The 17,466-nt window shown below is 52.5% G+C and overlaps 1 protein-coding gene across 2 annotated transcripts; it reads right to left on the bottom strand.

Moving 5' to 3' along the window:
• Positions 1-1,263: 1,263 nt before the first annotated feature.
• rnf214 (ring finger protein 214) lies at positions 1,264-17,193 on the bottom strand. 2 transcript variants are annotated; one of them, XM_088940195.1, is made up of 16 exons: positions 17,010-17,193; positions 16,195-16,272; positions 15,311-15,539; positions 14,792-14,851; positions 13,629-13,769; positions 12,708-12,841; positions 10,831-10,899; positions 8,279-8,375; positions 7,729-7,817; positions 7,511-7,610; positions 6,829-6,924; positions 5,827-6,107; positions 4,187-4,310; positions 2,630-2,764; positions 2,386-2,487; positions 1,264-2,293 (listed from the first exon to the last, which is right to left on the bottom strand). In XM_088940195.1, the coding sequence occupies exons 2-16, from the start codon at positions 16,260-16,262 to the stop codon at positions 2,228-2,230; spliced, it is 1,791 nt and encodes a 596-aa protein (XP_088796321.1). In that variant the 5' UTR covers positions 16,263-16,272; positions 17,010-17,193; the 3' UTR covers positions 1,264-2,227. The 2 variants fall into 2 exon arrangements, with proteins under 2 accessions (XP_088796321.1, XP_088796322.1); XM_088940196.1 differs by lacking the exon at positions 4,187-4,310 and having other exon boundaries at positions 17,010-17,189.
• Positions 17,194-17,466: the final 273 nt, after the last annotated feature.

Below are 17,466 nucleotides of genomic sequence, written 5' to 3'. Positions count from 1 at the left end.
GAACAGCACCCGGGTCAGAACCAGGACCAGGCACGGCACCAGAGACAAGGCAAGTTACAGCACCAGAGCCAGGAACAGCACCCGGGTCAGAACCAGGACCAGGCACGGCACCAGAGACAAGGCAAGGAACAGCACCAGAGCCAGGAACAGCACCCGGGTCAGAACCAGGACCAGGCACGGCACCAGAGACAAGGCAAGGAACAGGACCAGAGCCAGGAACAGCACCCGGGTCAGAACCAGAGCCAGAGACAGGGCCAGGAACAGCACCCAAAGCAGAACTAGGACCACAGACAGGGCCGGGAACAGCACCTGGGTCAGAACCAGGACCGGAGCCTGCACTAGCACATGAGCCAGAACCAGGACCACAGACAGGGCCAGGAACAGCACCTGATGCAGAACCAGGCCCATAGACAGGGCCAGGAACAGCACCTGGGTCAGAACCAGGACCACAGACAGAGCCAGGAACAGCACCTGGGTCAGAACCAGGACCACAGACAGGGCCAGGAACAGCCCCTGATGCAGAACCAGGCCCATAGACAGGGCCAGGAACAGCACCTGGGTCAGAACCAGGACCACAGACAGAGCCAGGAACAGCACCTGGGTCAGAACCAGGACCACAGACAGGGCCAGGAACAGCCCCTGATGCAAAACCAGGCCCATAGACAGGGCCAGGAACAGCACCTGGGTCAGAACCAGGACCACAGACAGAGCCAGGAACAGCACCAGATGCAGAACCAGAACCACAGACAGAGCCAGGAACAGCACCTGGGTCAGAACCAGGACCAGAGACAGGGTGGTAGTAGTAGAATTTCACCGCAGACTTCATTTTGTTAGATTTTCTTAATCCAATAATTTTGACACCTACATTTTTGAGGGGAAAAAAAAGGTATTACTCATTTACAAATATTTGTTTTTAAAATAATTATATTAGAATAGAAGCCTGTAGTTTTCACCCCTTTGGGGACACAAAATAAATGCCACTATCTGTGCTGTTTTTTTTTTTTGTTCAGCTCTATGAAGGGTGCCAATAATTCTTCAGCCCCCCTCGCCTGAAGCACCACACAGGACAGCGCAAACAGGCACAGGGATGTGGTCAGACTGGGCACAATCGTCCATCGCCGTGACCTGAACAGCCCTCTTGTTGCAGTTAAAACCAAGAAAAAGCCATTCGGCTTTAAGAATCTGCCTGTTAAAAACACTGCAAAGTGATTTGCCAGCAGCACCATACATGTGGGGATTACAGAGAGCCTAGTGTAGACCTGCTCCAGAAAGATGAGAAACATCTTTTATTTCCATGAAGTGAAGAACTTAGTCTTCTACAGAACATCAGCCCTGTATTCAGGGATCTAGCTGGGCCCCTTCACAGTTTCTGGGCTGTCTCACAGCTTACAGAAGGTCAGTGGGCAGTTAATAGGTCAATAGACGGTCAGTGGGAGATCAATGGATGATTGATAGGTGTTCAGTGGGCAGTCCGTAGGTAACCTAAAGGTCAGTGGATGGTCAATGGGAGGTCACAGGGCAATCAGCAAGTGGTCAGTGTATGATCTACAGATGTGAGTAGATGGTGAGCAAGCAGCCGACCAGTTGCGGAGCTGACTGGATGGAAGGCGGATGACCAGTGGGCAGTCAGTGGCTGGTCAGCGTATGGTCAATGGGTGGTGAATGGGGGATCAGTGAATGGTCAATGGGCAGTTAGTGTATGGTCAGTGGACAGTAAGTGGGAGGTCACTGTGTGGTCAGTGGGTGGTCAGTGGGCAGTCAGAAGGTGGTGAGTGGAAAGTCAGTGAGTCATTGGTGGATGGTCAGTGGAGAGTAAGTGGATGGTCAGTGGTTGGTCAGATAGCGAGCAGCGGGAAGTCAGAAGATGGTCAGTGTATGGTCAGTAGACAGTGAGCAGGCAGTCAGTGTGTGGTCAGTAGAGTGTCCGTAGGCAGTCAGTGTGTGGTCAGTAGACAGTGAGTGGACAGTCAGTGTGTGGTCAGTGGAGAGTAAGTGGGAGGTCAGTGGATGGTCACTGTGTGGTCAGTGGGAAGTCAGAAGATGGTCAGTGTGTGGTCAGTAGACAGTGAGTGGAAGGTCAGTGAGTGGTCAGTAAACGATCAGTGAGCAGTCAGTGGTACAAGAGCGTGGTCTGCTGGGTGTGGTCTCCGATGGCCCAGTAGCTCTTCTGTCCTTCAGCCCAGCATGAGACAGGACCCCGTCCCCTGTCCTCGACTGTCCCCACGCGTCACTTGGCAGAGGGGCAGAAGGGGCAGGTGTTGTTCTTGCTGGTGCGGAGCCACACGCTGATGCACTGCAAGAGCAGAAACACACACACACGCACCGTCACGGCCTGCCCCGCCTGCAGCCCCACAAACCCAGCCACCCCAAAAACCCCTCACTCACCTCCTTGTGTACGACATGGGTGCAGCTCAGCACCTGCTGGGTCCCGGGCTCCACCTGGTTCTGACACACCAGACACAGCTTCCTGCTGCTGGGCCGGGCTGCCTGCGAGGAGGGAGACAGTCCTGCTGACACGCGTGCGGGACACCAGCACACACTCCTGGACACAACTGGCTACACGAGGGGGGGGGGGGAGGTTCAGCGCTGCTCCACTGATGGCCAGCAGGGGCCACATGTGCACTCTTACCACAGGAGGCCTGGTGTTGAAGATGGCCTGGGGTGCGGGTGATCTGTGAGGCAGGTGAGCTGTGACATGGGCCTGGGGCACTGAGCTGGGAAAGGTCCTGGCTGTGGCAGAGGGAGGCCCGATTGGACCATGAGACTGAAAAAAAAGGAAACAGGATTCATGTCTAAATGACCTTTAACACAGCTAAATTAGGAGAAGGCGGCTTTATCTGTCCTACCTGCCCCAAACCTGTGTTTCAGTGTGAGTCTCTGCTACCTGTCTGCACACACTTTTCTGTGCAGGCGTCTGTGAGGGAACATGAGAGCTATCTTTTTGTGTGCCTCTCAATTTGCGCCAGTCTTTGTGAGAGTTACCTGTCTGGGTGCTAGTCTCTGTGAGAGTTACCTGTAGTTACCTGTCTGAGTGCCAGTTTCTGTGAGAGTTACTTGTCTGGGGGCCAGTCTCTGAGAGTCACGTGTTTCTCTATGCCAGTCTCAGTGTGTTACCTGTAGTTACCTGTATAGGTGCCAGTCTATGTGAGAGTTACCAGTCTGGTCGCCGGTCTCAGGGAGAGTCACGTGTTTCTCTATGCCAGTCTCAGTGAGAGTTACTTGTAGTTACCTGCCTGGGTGCCAGTCTCTGTGTCTCGCTCTGTGCCAGTCTCTGTGAGAGTTACTTGTCTGGGTGTCTCGCTCTGTGCCAGTCTCTGTGAGAGCTACCTGTCTGGGTGTCTCGCTCTGTGCCAGCCTCTGTGAGAGTTACCTGTCTGGGTGTCTCGCTCTGTGCCAGTCTCTGTGAGAGTTACCTGTCTGGGTGTCAGTCTCTGTGAGAGCCACCTGTTTCTCTGTGCCAGCCTCTGTGAGAGTTACCTGTCTGGGTGTCTCGCTCTGTGCCAGTCTCTGTGAGAGTTACCTGTCTGGGTGTCTCGCTCTGTGCCAGTCTCTGTGAGAGTTAGCTGTCTGGGTGTCTCGCTCTGTGCCAGTCTCTGTGAGAGTTACCTGTCTGGGTGTCTCGCTCTGTGCCAGTCTCTGTGAGAGCTACCTGTCTGGGTGTCTCGCTCTGTGCCAGTCTCTGTGAGAGTTACCTGTCTGGGTGTCTCGCTCTGTGCCAGTCTCTGTGAGAGCTACCTGTCTGGGTGTCTCGCTCTGTGCCAGTCTCTGTGAGAGTTAGCTGTCTGGGTGTCTCGCTCTGTGCCAGTCTCTGTGAGAGTTACCTGTCTGGGTGTCTCGCTCTGTGCCAGTCTCTGTGAGAGTTAGCTGTCTGGGTGTCTCGCTCTGTGCCAGTCTCTGTGAGAGTTAGCTGTCTGGGTGTCTCGCTCTGTGCCAGTCTCTGTGAGAGTTAGCTGTCTGGGTGTCTCGCTCTGTGCCAGTCTCTGTGAGAGTTACCTGTCTGGGTGTCAGTCTCTGTGAGAGCCACCTGTTTCTCTGTGCCAGCCTCTGTGAGAGTTACCTGTCTGGGTGTCTCGCTCTGTGCCAGTCTCTGTGAGAGCTACCTGTCTGGGTGTCTCACTCTGTGCCAGTCTCTGTGAGAGCTACCTGTCTGGGTGTCTCGCTCTGTGCCAGTCTCTGTGAGAGTTACCTGTCTGGGTGTCTCGCTCTGTGCCAGTCTCTGTGCCACCTGCTGCGTCAGCTCCTCCATGGAGAGCCCTGCCATGGTGCCTCTGGACATCTTAATCTGCTGAAGCACTGCGGTCAGCTGAGACCTGCAGACAGAGAGAGAGGGCTGAGGATCGGAGCTGGGGCGCAGGAGAGGGCACAGACAGGGAGACCAGGAATGACTGGCACAGAAACACAAGCGAAGAGTAGTGAGAGCAGGAAGGAGATTATAGCTGCCTGTCTGTTAGACACACACATATTACAGCCTGCAGATCCCAGGGCAAATGTGTTCGACCATCCAATGTTATTCTCGGCTAGAGTCTCTCAGAATCACTGCACCCTGGATATGCACACACATGGGTTTAGACACCAGCTAACCAGGCCAGCAGCTTACAGCGCAAGATTAAAGCTTCTCTTATTCCACAGAAGAGATGCACTGTACCAACAGCTACAATACTTTATTTCACAAAGGCCTCCGGAGACAGACTCAGTTCTCTCGATGGCTACGTGTCGTGAACAGACAAGAGGAAGACTCTCGGCCTACATCAGCTGTGTCTGATCGTGTTCTTTTTGTCTGCTAAAATATCAAGTCTTTGCTGTAGACAGAGAATACTGCATCATGTGTCTAGTTTAAAAGTTCCAGTACTGGAGAAAACTCCGTCTAGACACACCTGGGCTTGTAAGCGAGATGTCCACTAAGGCCGTGGTCATCACAAAACAAAATATTCACTTTAACTATTTACTGTCCTTCCCAACAACAAAGACGATCCTCGCTGCTCTACACCAGTATGTTTCTGGAAGCTGGGGAGGAAAGAGAGGCACCTGAAGAGAACCCAAGCAAAATAAGGAGAACATGCACACCGGGTCCGAACTGAACCCAGGACACAAGAGTGCAGACAGCCTCACACCCTAAACGTGCAGATTAGTGTTTAAACACTATACTGTTATACACACTTATGCTCAACTAACAGCAGCACCCAGTGCCTTCTATATCCCCCACAAGAGAGGATCAGTCTTTTTATTCACCCGTGTAGACTGAATCTTAATTAATAATAATTGCTTACACCTACAGAGTGCTACTCCGGACACTCCTCTCAAAGCGCTTGACAGGTCACGGGGATCCCCTCCACCCCCACCAGTGTGCAGCCCCACCTGGATGATGCTCCAGTCCTCTCCCCACACACCAGCTCTCAGTGGGGAGGAGAGCAGAGTGATGAAGCCAGTTCAGAGATGGGGATTATTAGGAGGCCATGACTGGTAAGGGCCAATGGGAAATTTGGCCAGGACACCAGGGTAACACCCCGACTCTTTTTGAGAAACGCCCTGGGATTTTTAATGACCACAGAGAGTCAGGACCTCGGTTTTACGTCTCATACAAAGGACGGTGCCTGTTTACAGTATAGTGTCCGCCTCACTATACTGGGGCATTAGGACCCACACAGACTGCAAGGTGAGCGCCCCCTACTGGCCCCACTAACACCTCTTCCAGCAGCTACCTTAGTTTTTCCCAGGAGGTCTCCCATCCAGGTACTGGATCAAGCCGATTGGCCACGAGACGCAGGGCCTGTTCCCTTATCGCCAGCCGATCGGCCACACGGCATTTCTGCCGCGGAGTGCGCCTACCTGTTGCACTGTGGGAATCGCGCCCTCAGCTTCTCCAGCAGCTGCTCCAGTTTGCCCGCGGGCTGCGACGTGGGGTTCGGGGGGTTGGCGGGGCCGGGGGCCGGCTGGGGGACCCTCTGGGCGCCGGCCAGTGGTTGCTGTGGCACCGCGAAGGGTATCGCCGTGGAAAAGAGAGAGGGGGTGGCAGCGGGGGGCTGCGGCAGGACGTGGGGGGGTGGTTTAACGCCCATGGCAACAGTGGGGTGTTGGGGTTGCATCATCGCATGGATCTTCATCTCAACCTGGATCAGAAATCAGAGACAATCAGAAGTGTGATCTTTTCAGAAATCAGCCCATCACTCGTGCCTGACTCACACATGCATATATCTGGCAATCAGCTCTTACTATTAATTATTAATTTATCTTATTTTTGTTCAAAGCAACTTGTATTTCCACGTAATAGTGTAACTTGTACAACACCTGGATATATTACCGAAGGAAGTCGGGGGAAATTATGTGCTCGAGGGAACTGCAGCAGTGTCTCGCCCTAGACTTGAAGCACAACCTTCCAATTACGAGTCCGGGGCTCTTCACAGAGCTGACTTGTAACAGCTGCAGCAACTAATCTCCTCCTACAAGGTGTTGAGAGTAGAAGTCGCTCTAAGGACAGGACCAACACCCAGGTGTGAAGCGTACTTCTTTCTGAGCCCGTACTGGATATAAGAGCTGGCAAACCCTCGCAGTGTCTCTGTCCTCGGACCCAGAGTCGCACTGCTGTACTTACTGAGCTCAAAGGAGACTGACACTCCACAAGACCTGTCCCCTGCTCTCTGGATGAGGGATTTCCCACAAGAGCGTGCGCTTGAAACGGAAACGTCACGGAAGAGCCATTGCTGAATGCAGATGAGGACCTTATAAATGTGTGATTTGGCTTTCTAGCCAAATTTGCAACTTGGCTATGAAGTGTGTGCCACCGAAAGGCACTGGTCGGATGAAGAGCAGGACGGACTCCCCGACACTCACCGTGGGGACCGGCGGGAGGGCAGGCGGGGTCACTGGGGGCAGACTGTCCAGCCGCTGACCGCTTTGCAACAGCTGCAGCTGCTCGTTGTACTGACGCTGTACAGGAGGAGCACAGAGAAGCAGGGAGATGGGGTCAGAAGTTGGAAGATGAGAGAGAGCAAGATGCAGAAACGGGGAGAGCAGAATCGGGCGAAAATTGTGGGAAAGATGGAGAGGGAGAAAATGAGAGAAAGGGGGGAGACGAGATCAACGCAAGAGGGCGATCAAAACATCAACTTCAGACGGATGCACAAACTTACAAACCTTCTTCACAGCAGTGTAGCTGGTCATGTACTCCCGAGAACAGGTGTGCAGTGAAAATTGTAAACAAAAGACCAGAATTCTGCACTCGTGGGGTGGGGAAGGGCTGCAGTCTGAGCCCAACACTGTTCAGTATCTAGAACAATGAGCTAACAGAGCTGAGGGAATATTCTGAGCCCAACACTGTTCAGTATCTAGAACAATGAGCTAACTGAGGTGCTGTCCCAGTACAGCCCCCTCCTCTCTCTCTCTCCTGTCCCAGTACAGCCCTCTCCTCTCTCTCCCCCTGTCCCAGTACAGCCCTCTCCTCTCTCTCCCCCTGTCCCAGTACAGCCCTCTCCTCTCTCTCCCCCTGTGCCAGTCCTCTCCTCCTCTCTCTCACCTGCAGTGTGCCCAGAGAGGTCCGAATGGCTGCGATCTCTTTCTCCCACTCAATCCTTAACTGCATGTGCTGAAGGGCACTGAAGGAGGGCAGCTCCATTCTGGAGAATGTGAGAGAGACAGTGAGAGAGATGTGCACATAGAGAGTGAGGCAGACGGGCACACAGACAGAGGGAAGGAGAGGGAGACAGACGGGGGCACACAGACAGCTTGTTTTACTTCAGGTAGTTGAGATATTTCTCTGCTTCTGCCAGCCAGTCTTCCACCTCGGACACCATCAGGTCTCTCTGGAACTCTAGTGCAGTGAGCTATAGAGAGGAAGACAGAGTGCATGTACAGTACAGACATGCAAACTCACTCTGAGTGCATATACAGTACACACAGACTCACGCCGAGAGCACATACAGTACATACAGACACGCAGACTCACTCTGAGTGCACATACAGCACATACAGACACGCAGACTCACTCTGAGTGCACATACAGCACATACAGACACGCAGACTCACTCTGAGTGCACATACAGTTTATACAGACATGCAGAAACAGATTCATGTGCACATAGAGTATAGTATACACAGAAACACAGACTCATCTACATAAACATACAGTATACATAGACACACAGACACAGATTCACTTTGAGTGCAAACACAGGAATTACAGAAACGTATACAGTACCGTATATATAGACAGCTTAACTGTCAAAGCACATATAGTGATTTTATGACAGTCACAAAAGATCACAATGGAAAAAGCTCTCCTAACCTCGTCACTTCGTGCCGCCTGGCAAGCCTCCTCTGCCTCCTTGCGCTGGTCTGCGTTCAGCTTGTGCAGTGCAGAGAGCTCAGCATCCCAAGAGTCCCTGTTCCGCAGAGGAAAACACATCACACACTACAATCCCTCTCGCACAGTCCTGGAGCACGACAGAAACTATACAATCCCTCTCGCACAGTCCCGGAGCACGACAGAAACTATACAATCCCTCCCGCACAGTCCTGGAGCACGACAGAAACTATACAATCACTCCCGCACAGTCATGGAGCACGACAGAAACTATACAATCCCTCCCGCAGTCCTGGAGCACGACAGAAACTATACAATCACTCCCCCACAGTCATGGAGCACGACAGAAACTATACAATCCCTCTCGCACAGTCCTGGAGCATGACAGAAACTATACAATCCCTCGCGCACAGTCCCGGAGCACGACAGAAACTATACAATCCCTCTCGCACAGTCATGAAGCACGACAGAAACTATACAATCACTCCCGCACTGTCCCGGAGCACGACAGAAACTATACAATCCCTCTCGCACAGTCCTGGAGCACAACAGAAACTATACAATCACTCCCGCACTGTCCTGGAGCACGACAGAAACTATACAATCCCTCTCGCACAGTCCCGGAGCACGACAGAAACTATACAATCCCTCTCGCACAGTCCCGGAGCACGACAGAAACTATACAATCCCTCTCGCACAGTCCTGGAGCACAACAGAAACTATACAATCACTCCCGCACTGTCCTGGAGCACGACAGAAACTATACAATCCCTCTCGCACAGTCCCGGAGCACGACAGAAACTATACAATCCCTCTCGCACAGTCCTGGAGCACGACAGAAACTATACAATCCCTCTCGCACAGTCCCGGAGCACGACAGAAACTATACAATCCCTCTCGCACAGTCCTGGAGCACGACAGAAACTATACAATCCCTCCCGCACAGTCCTGGAGCACGACAGAAACTATACAATCACTCCTGCACAGTCATGGAGCACGACAGAAACTATACAATCACTCCTGCACAGTCCTGGAGCACGACAGAAACTATACAATCACTCCCGCACTGTCCTGGAGCACGACAGAAACTATACAATCACTCCCCCACAGTCCTGGAGCACGACAGAAACTATACAATCCCTCTCGCACAGTCCCGGAGCACGACAGAAACTATACAATCCCTCTCGCACAGTCCTGGAGCACGACAGAAACTATACAATCACTCCCGCACTGTCCCGGAGCACGACAGAAACTATACAATCCCTCGCGCACAGTCCCGGAGCACGACAGAAACTATACAATCCCTCTCGCACAGTCCTGGAGCACAACAGAAACTATACAATCCTTCTCGCACAGTCCCGGAGCACGACAGAAACTTTACAATCACTCCCCCACAGTCATGGAGCACGACAGAAACTATACAATCCTTCTCGCACAGTCCCGGAGCACGACAGAAACTATACAATCACTCCCGCACTGTCCCGGAGCACGACAGAAACTATACAATCCCTCTCGCACAGTCCCGGAGCACGACAGAAACTATACAATCCCTCTCGCACAGTCCCGGAGCACGACAGAAACTTAACAATCACTCCCCCACAGTCATGGAGCACGACAGAAACTATACAATCCTTCTCGCACAGTCCCGGAGCACGACAGAAACTATACAATCACTCCCGCACTGTCCTGGAGCACGACAGAAACTATACAATCCCTCTCGCACTGTTTTGGAGCACGACAGAAACTATACAATCCCTCTCGCACAGTCCCAGAGCACGACAGAAACTATACAATCCCTTTTGCACAGTCCCAAAGCACTATACAATCATTCCCAGAGCATGACACACAACACACAATCACTCCCGCACAGTCCCGAAGCACAATACACAGCACACAATCACTCCCACACAGTCCCGAAGCACAATACACAGCACACAATCACTCCCACACAGTCCTGAAGCACGACACACAATCACTCCTGCACAGTCCCGAAGCACGACACACAATCACTCCTGCACAGTCCCGAAGTATGATACACAGCACACAATCACTCCTGGACAGTATCTAAGCACAATGCATACTGCACAATCACTTCTCCACAATATCAAAGTAAGGAGCTCAAAGTTGCTATTTACATTACAGAGAGAGACAGCGAGACAGATGTGCATCGACAGAGCGAGACATTTATAGCTTCAAACTGCAGACTTTCTTTCTATAGGAGTGGCACAGTTTTGATGTACAGGCATGATTGTTCATTGTCCACTGCAGTGGCTCCGTGATGTGTGAGACTGTAACTGACTGAGGTCAGGAGTGACAGGTCTTAAAGATTAGGGGGTAGAAAGTAGAGAGTAAAGAGAGTCTTTAATATCCCCAGGGGGCAATTAGTTTTGCATGAGAAGGCAAGAAGAAAAACACACAAATTAACAATACACACATGCACGCACAAGAGAATCACCTGTTGAGCAGGGTTACAGCCACAGGCATTATTGAGAAGTTAAACCTGTTTGTTTTTATATCAACAGAGGGATCCTCACCTCTCCTGTCCCTGTTCCTCTATCAGCGAGGCCAACCTCTTCTCTGCCTCCTGCAGCTCTTGGGTCAGCCTGTCTCAGGATCACACAGAGCGTCAGGAATGAAGAAAAGAAACACCTGCCTGACTGGCACGCAGGCTGAACGCCTGGAGCAGCGCCCATATCGACAGACCCGCGCACGCAGGCTGAACGCCTGGAGCAGCGCCCATATCGACAGACCCGCGCACGCAGGCTGAACGCCTGGTGCAGCGCCCGTATCGACAGACCCGCGCACGCAGGCTGAACGCCTGGAGCAGCGCCCGTATCGACAGACCCGCGCACGCAGGCTGAACGCCTGGAGCAGCGCCCGTATCGACAGACCCGCGCACGCAGGCTGAACGCCTGGTGCAGCGCCCGTATCCACAGACCCGCGCACGCAGGCTGAACGCCTGGAGCAGCGCCCGTATCGACAGACCCGCGCACGCAGGCTGAACGCCTGGAGCAGCGCCCGTATCGACAGACCCGCGCACGCAGGCTGAACGCCTGGAGCAGCGCCCGTATCGACAGACCCGCGCACGCAGGCTGAACGCCTGGAGCAGCGCCCGTATCGACAGACCCGCGCACGCAGGCTGAACGCCTGGAGCAGCGCCCGTATCGACAGACCCGCGCACGCAGGCTGAACGCCTGGAGCAGCGCCCGTATCGACAGACCCGCGCACGCAGGCTGAACGCCTGGTGCAGCGCCCGTATCGACAGACCCGCGCACGCAGGCTGAACGCCTGGAGCAGCGCCCGTATCGACAGACCCGCGCACGCAGGCTGAACGCCTGGAGCAGCGCCCGTATCGACAGACCCGCGCACGCAGGCTGAACGCCTGGAGCAGCGCCCGTATCGACAGACCCGCGCACGCAGGCTGAACGCCTGGAGCAGCGCCCGTATCGACAGACCCGCGCACGCAGGCTGAACGCCTGGAGCAGCGCCCGTATCGACAGACCCGCGCACGCAGGCTGAACGCCTGGAGCAGCGCCCGTATCGACAGACCCGCGCACGCAGGCTGAACGCCTGGAGCAGCGCCCGTATCGACAGACCCGCGCACGCAGGCTGAACGCCTGGAGCAGCGCCCGTATCGACAGACCCGCGCACGCAGGCTGAACGCCTGGAGCAGCGCCCGTATCGACAGACCCGCGCACGCAGGCTGAACGCCTGGAGCAGCGCCCGTATCGACAGACCCGCGCACGCAGGCTGAACGCCTGGAGCAGCGCCCGTATCGACAGACCCGCGCACGCAGGCTGAACGCCTGGAGCAGCGCCCGTATCGACAGACCCGCGCACGCAGGCTGAACGCCTGGAGCAGCGCCCGTATCGACAGACCCGCGCACGCAGGCTGAACGCCTGGAGCAGCGTCCGTATCGACAGACCCGCGCACGCAGGCTGAACGCCTGGAGCAGCGTCCGTATCCACAGACCCGCGCACGCAGGCTGAACGCCTGGAGCAGCGTCCGTATCGACAGACCCGCGCACGCAGGCTGAACGCCTGGAGCAGCGCCCGTATCGACAGACACGCGCACGCAGGCTGAACGCCTGGAGCAGCGTCCATATTGACAGACACGCGCACGCAGGCTGAACGCCTGGAGCAGCGTCCATATCGACAGACACGCGCACGCAGGCTGAGCGCCCGGTACAGCGCCCATATCAACAGACCCGCGCACACAGCTCCTGGAAAAGCATCCATATCGACAGACCCGCACACGCAGGCTGAGCACCTGGAACAGTGTCCGATTGACCGACACTCACAGGCTGAGCCCCTGGTACGGTGTCTGATTGACTAACAGGTTGACTTTGACTTTCACTCCCCCATCAGGCCCTGCACCTCATCCACCCTTCTCTCGCTCTGCCGGACTGTACCTGTTCTGCTCCTCCTCCAGTTTCTCCTTCTCTCCGGTGAGCTCCAGCTTCTTCACAGTGAAGTTCTTCCTCGTGGTCTTGTAACAGTTTAACTTCAACTTCACCCTCAGAGCGTCCATTTTGTCAATCAGCACCTACAAAAAAACACCTGTTACACTGTAAACACAGCACAGCAATCTGAGAACAGCACACGGTAAACACTGAACACTTAACATCAATCTGCAAACATGCATACACTGAACAGTGTACATTAATATTACTCACTGTGTAACTACACCCCCGCACACTAAACACGGGAACACCCAGTGCACACTACACCCCCCCCCACACTAAACACAGGAACACCCAGTGTACACTACACCCCTGCACACTAAACACAGGAACACGCAATGTACACTACACCCCCACACACTAAACACAGGAACACCCAGTGTACACTACACCCCCGCACACTAAACACAGGAACACCCAGTGCACACTACACCCCCGCACACTAAACACAGGAACACCCAGTGTACACTACACCCCCACACACTAAACACAGGAACACCCAGTGTACACTACACCCCCGCACACTAAACACAGGAACACCCAGTGTACACTACACCCCCCACACACTAAACACAGGAGCACCCAGTGCACACTACACCCCCCCACACTAAACACAGGAACACCCAGTGTACACTACACCCCCGCACACTAAACACAGGAGCACCCCGTGTACACTACACCCCCACACACTAAACACAGGAGCACCCAGTGCACACTACACCCCCCCACACTAAACACAGGAGCACCCCGTGTACACTACACCCCCGCACACTAAACACAGGAGCACCCCGTGTACGTGATGGCATACAGAGAGGTCAGGATTACATGGCTGTCAGGAAGAACACACCCACAGCACTCCCACTGTCTGACCTGCTGCTGCCGGATGCTCTCCTCCTTCTGGAGCTGCAGGAGCTTCACCTGGCTCTGGAGCTGGATCTCCTCCTGTTCCTTCTGGCGGAGCAGAGAATCACACTGCTGCAGCAGCTGCTGATGGCACTGCTCCACTGCCTGCTGCACAGAGCACAGGCACCCATAGTGAATACAGCACACTCCCATCATACTGTGAATACAGCTCACACCCTCACAGTGAATACAGCTCACACACTCACAGTGAATACAGCACACTCCCATCATACTGTGAATAGAGCTCACACACTCACAGTGAATACAGCATACACCCATCATACGGTGAATACAGCTCACACCCATCATACGGTGAATACAACTCACACCCTCGCAGTGACTACAGCTCACACCCATCATACAGCGAATACAGCTCACATAATACAGTATACACACTCACAGTGAATACAGCTCACACCCATCATACAGTGAATACAGCTCACATAATACAGTACACACACTCACAGTGAATACAGCTCACACCCATCATACAGCGAATACAGCTCACACACTCACAGTGAATACAGCTCACACCCATCATACAGTGAATACAGCACACCCATCATACAGCGAATAATGCTCACACCCATCATACAGTGAATACTGCTCACACACTCACAGTGAATACTGCTCACACCCATCATACAGCGAATGCTCCTCACACGAACCACAGTCCACTGCTTACTTCTTCGTGCAGTGGTGTTACACAGGGGTCGTGAAAAAGTAAGTGAATTCCTACTATCATTAGCTCAAACAAGGGAAAAATGAGAATCAGGTGTTCACATAATGATGTAGATCTTAGGGGCTGAGTTTCAGAGCCCCCCCCATGGAAAGATCAGAATTGTGGTGAAGAGCAAACTCCCCACATGGACCACATGGTGCGCGGCAACAGGTCATAACAAAATCGAAGGTCATCTCCAATGATCTCAGAAGAGGAATTATTGATGCTCATCAGTCAGGAAAGGGTTACAAATCCTGACGGATGAAAAGCTGATGAAAGATCAAGACTGATGAAAGACCAGAGCCACTCTACCTTGAGGTAGTCATCCAACCCAACTCTCCAAACCAAAGAATCATCACAATCTTTGATAACACCCATAACGTTGGGGTGTCTTTCACCCCCGACTTACCACTACTGTTTTCAAGTCCTGGTCCGTGTTCACTGCCTTGTCGTCTGTCCAGGGCTCTGTCTGCGCAGAGAAACACTGTCAGCGGACTGTTGCTCTCTTTTATCCCACGACACGCCTGTATCCACCTGTTCTTTTCTATAGCCTCCACTGTCTCCAAGCCCTGTCCAATGTTTGGTGGCAACTCCCATGTACAAGAGGTGACCTGTCAGGGATCGGTGATAGACACTGTCTCTAACACAGCTGTGAACATCTATCACTACTGCAGTCGTACAGTCATCCGGACAGAGAATAGTTTTACGTACCTGTCTCTCTCACCTGAATACCAGCCTCACACGTGTTCACCTCTCTCAGCTGTGCACACCTGTGCCTCTCTCTCACCTGTGTACACCTCTCTCAGCTGTGCACACCTGTGCCTCTCTCTCTCACATGTGTCCACCTCTCTCAGCTGTGCACACCTGTCACTGTCTATCATCTCCACTTTCTCATGTAGCTGGACACACATTAGTACTACTGATTTACCTGTGTACAGCTATCTGTCTCTCTCATCTGTGTGTCTTGCTCCGGCTGCGTCTCTGGCTCTGTGTTCATCGAGGGGAAGTTTGTGTCATAGATGTCCCCTCCGTTGCCATACGCAATGGTATCTTCCGTTAGGCCCGGCTGGAAAGTAGTGCTGCCTTCCCATGGATTGGCTGATAGGTCAAAGGTCCAGTGGTGTGATTGGTCTGTTGTTGTGCAGGAGGCGTTGTCCCTGAAAGAGAAGTTTCCAGTTTGGGTGGAGAGAGGTGGGGATCAAGAGTTAAACTGAGTCCTTGGTTTATACAAAATGCCCAAAATGCCAGTCGATCGGTTTTTATTTTCTGTGATGAAATATTGTTAGCATAGCTGTGTCCAGACCTAAGAAAACATGAGGGACAGGCCTATAGACTGAGTCACACACCGACTTGTGCACATCCCAGTCAGTACGTGTTACCCGACGATCAGGTGAGTGTGTTCTTGTGTCAGAGGAACTCACTGTCATCTGTTGTAAGAGATGTATCATTTTGTACTTTTTAATCCAAGACAAAAGATGCATATTGCTGAAATAAGCCTTGTTAAACTGAACTACTTTCCTATGAAAGGAACCATGTAAATAGAGTGTTACAACTTTATGTTAAAGCTTGATTGCTATTATCAATAATACTGTTACACTGAGGTTCAGGTGAATGTGACACTAGCATCTGAGACCCAGGTGAGTGTGCATGTGTATTAGTGGCAGTCCTACCTGAGTCCCAGGTGTGTATTAGTGGCAGCCCTACCTGAGGTCCAGGTGTGTGTCAGCGGCTGTCTTAACCTGAGGTCCAGGTGTGTGTCAGCAGCCGTCTTAACCTGAGGCCCAGGTGTGTGTCAGTGGCCTGATATCTTACCTGATATCTAAAGCAGAGAGCTCCTCTTCCAGTGCTGAAATCCAGTTCAAGTCTCCCTCCAGGCCCATGTCTGACAGACTATAAGAGAGACGTACAGACCTGAACAGTCAATCACAGAGGCTAGAAGCCCAGGGCTTGTTACCAAGGGATGTCTTGTTCCTAGGTGTATTCTCTACCCTGCCTACATGATCAACATTCTCTAATGAGTGTTTCCTCAATCATCTGTGTGGAATCATTCTTTATTTTCCTCTGATCATGTCTGGCAAGCTAACGGACTAGGACTGGGCTCTGGATATGTACTCTTGTGTACATAACCTACCACAAACTGGGCCGTGTGTTTATGCACTGGATTTTCAACCATGCATCGTCCCTTGTGTTTTTTGTGGATCGTATCTATTTACGAAGTGTTTAAGCATTTTGTATAGATTTTCGTTTGTTCTGGGGAAGTTTTAGAAGTGGCCACTTTCTTTCAAAAAAGGTACATGAAATTAAACTTGAAAGGCGGATCTTAAAGATGAGTGGTAAAACATCTGCCCGAAATGACAACTTCATAATTTCCAGAGCGGTAAAAGTCAAGAATAAACATAATCCCATTGTGGTAAACACGTGTTGAAAATGCATTTTAGAATTTGAATTTGCATTCCTATGATAATTACGAAACAGAAACACTTTTGTGAAAAACACAATCGCGCAGACACACTGCCAGTCAGGTACTGACAGATCACTACGGAGGCAGACGGGTACGATCCGAAATGTTTGGATCAGGATTCATCAATGAAACAGTGAAAAGGATAACGGGAGCGAAAACTACTTACCCTAAGCCTTTGCCGATCTCAGCAGCTCCCTGAGGCAGAGCTACGGTTTGTTGGCTCCGCGATCTTGCTAGGAATCGCAAATCAAGCAGAAAAGACAGTAAACGCAAACTCAAGTCCCCCCCCCCCCACACGTTAGCTCCACACGCACAAGATGTTGTATCCTCGCAGGTACTTCCGTGTTTACAAAGAGGACGGAAGTTCGTCACAGCGCCCTCTGCCGGGCGGAGCGCCTCCATCTCCATCACCGCTTTGCATGCGGGTTCAGTCTTAATATTCAAGACTGTGCTTTTTTTTTTCAAGGCGCTGCAAACTTTGGCCGGTTATGTTAGCGATTATTGTAAAAGTTATATTAAAAAAAAACGGAAATGGACAGCACTGTATTATAGCCGCAGTACTGGACAAGAGAACTGTGTACAGTGCAGGAGACGTCACCGCAAGGATAAGAACAGTACTGATC

Source organism: Atractosteus spatula, chromosome 22 (genome assembly GCF_055471065.1).
Source record: "Atractosteus spatula isolate fAtrSpa1 chromosome 22, fAtrSpa1.hap1, whole genome shotgun sequence".
Taxonomy (NCBI): domain Eukaryota; kingdom Metazoa; phylum Chordata; class Actinopteri; order Semionotiformes; family Lepisosteidae; genus Atractosteus; species Atractosteus spatula.
Note: the sequence above shows the minus strand (reverse complement) of the source record. Positions and strands in the feature narration are given on the sequence as shown.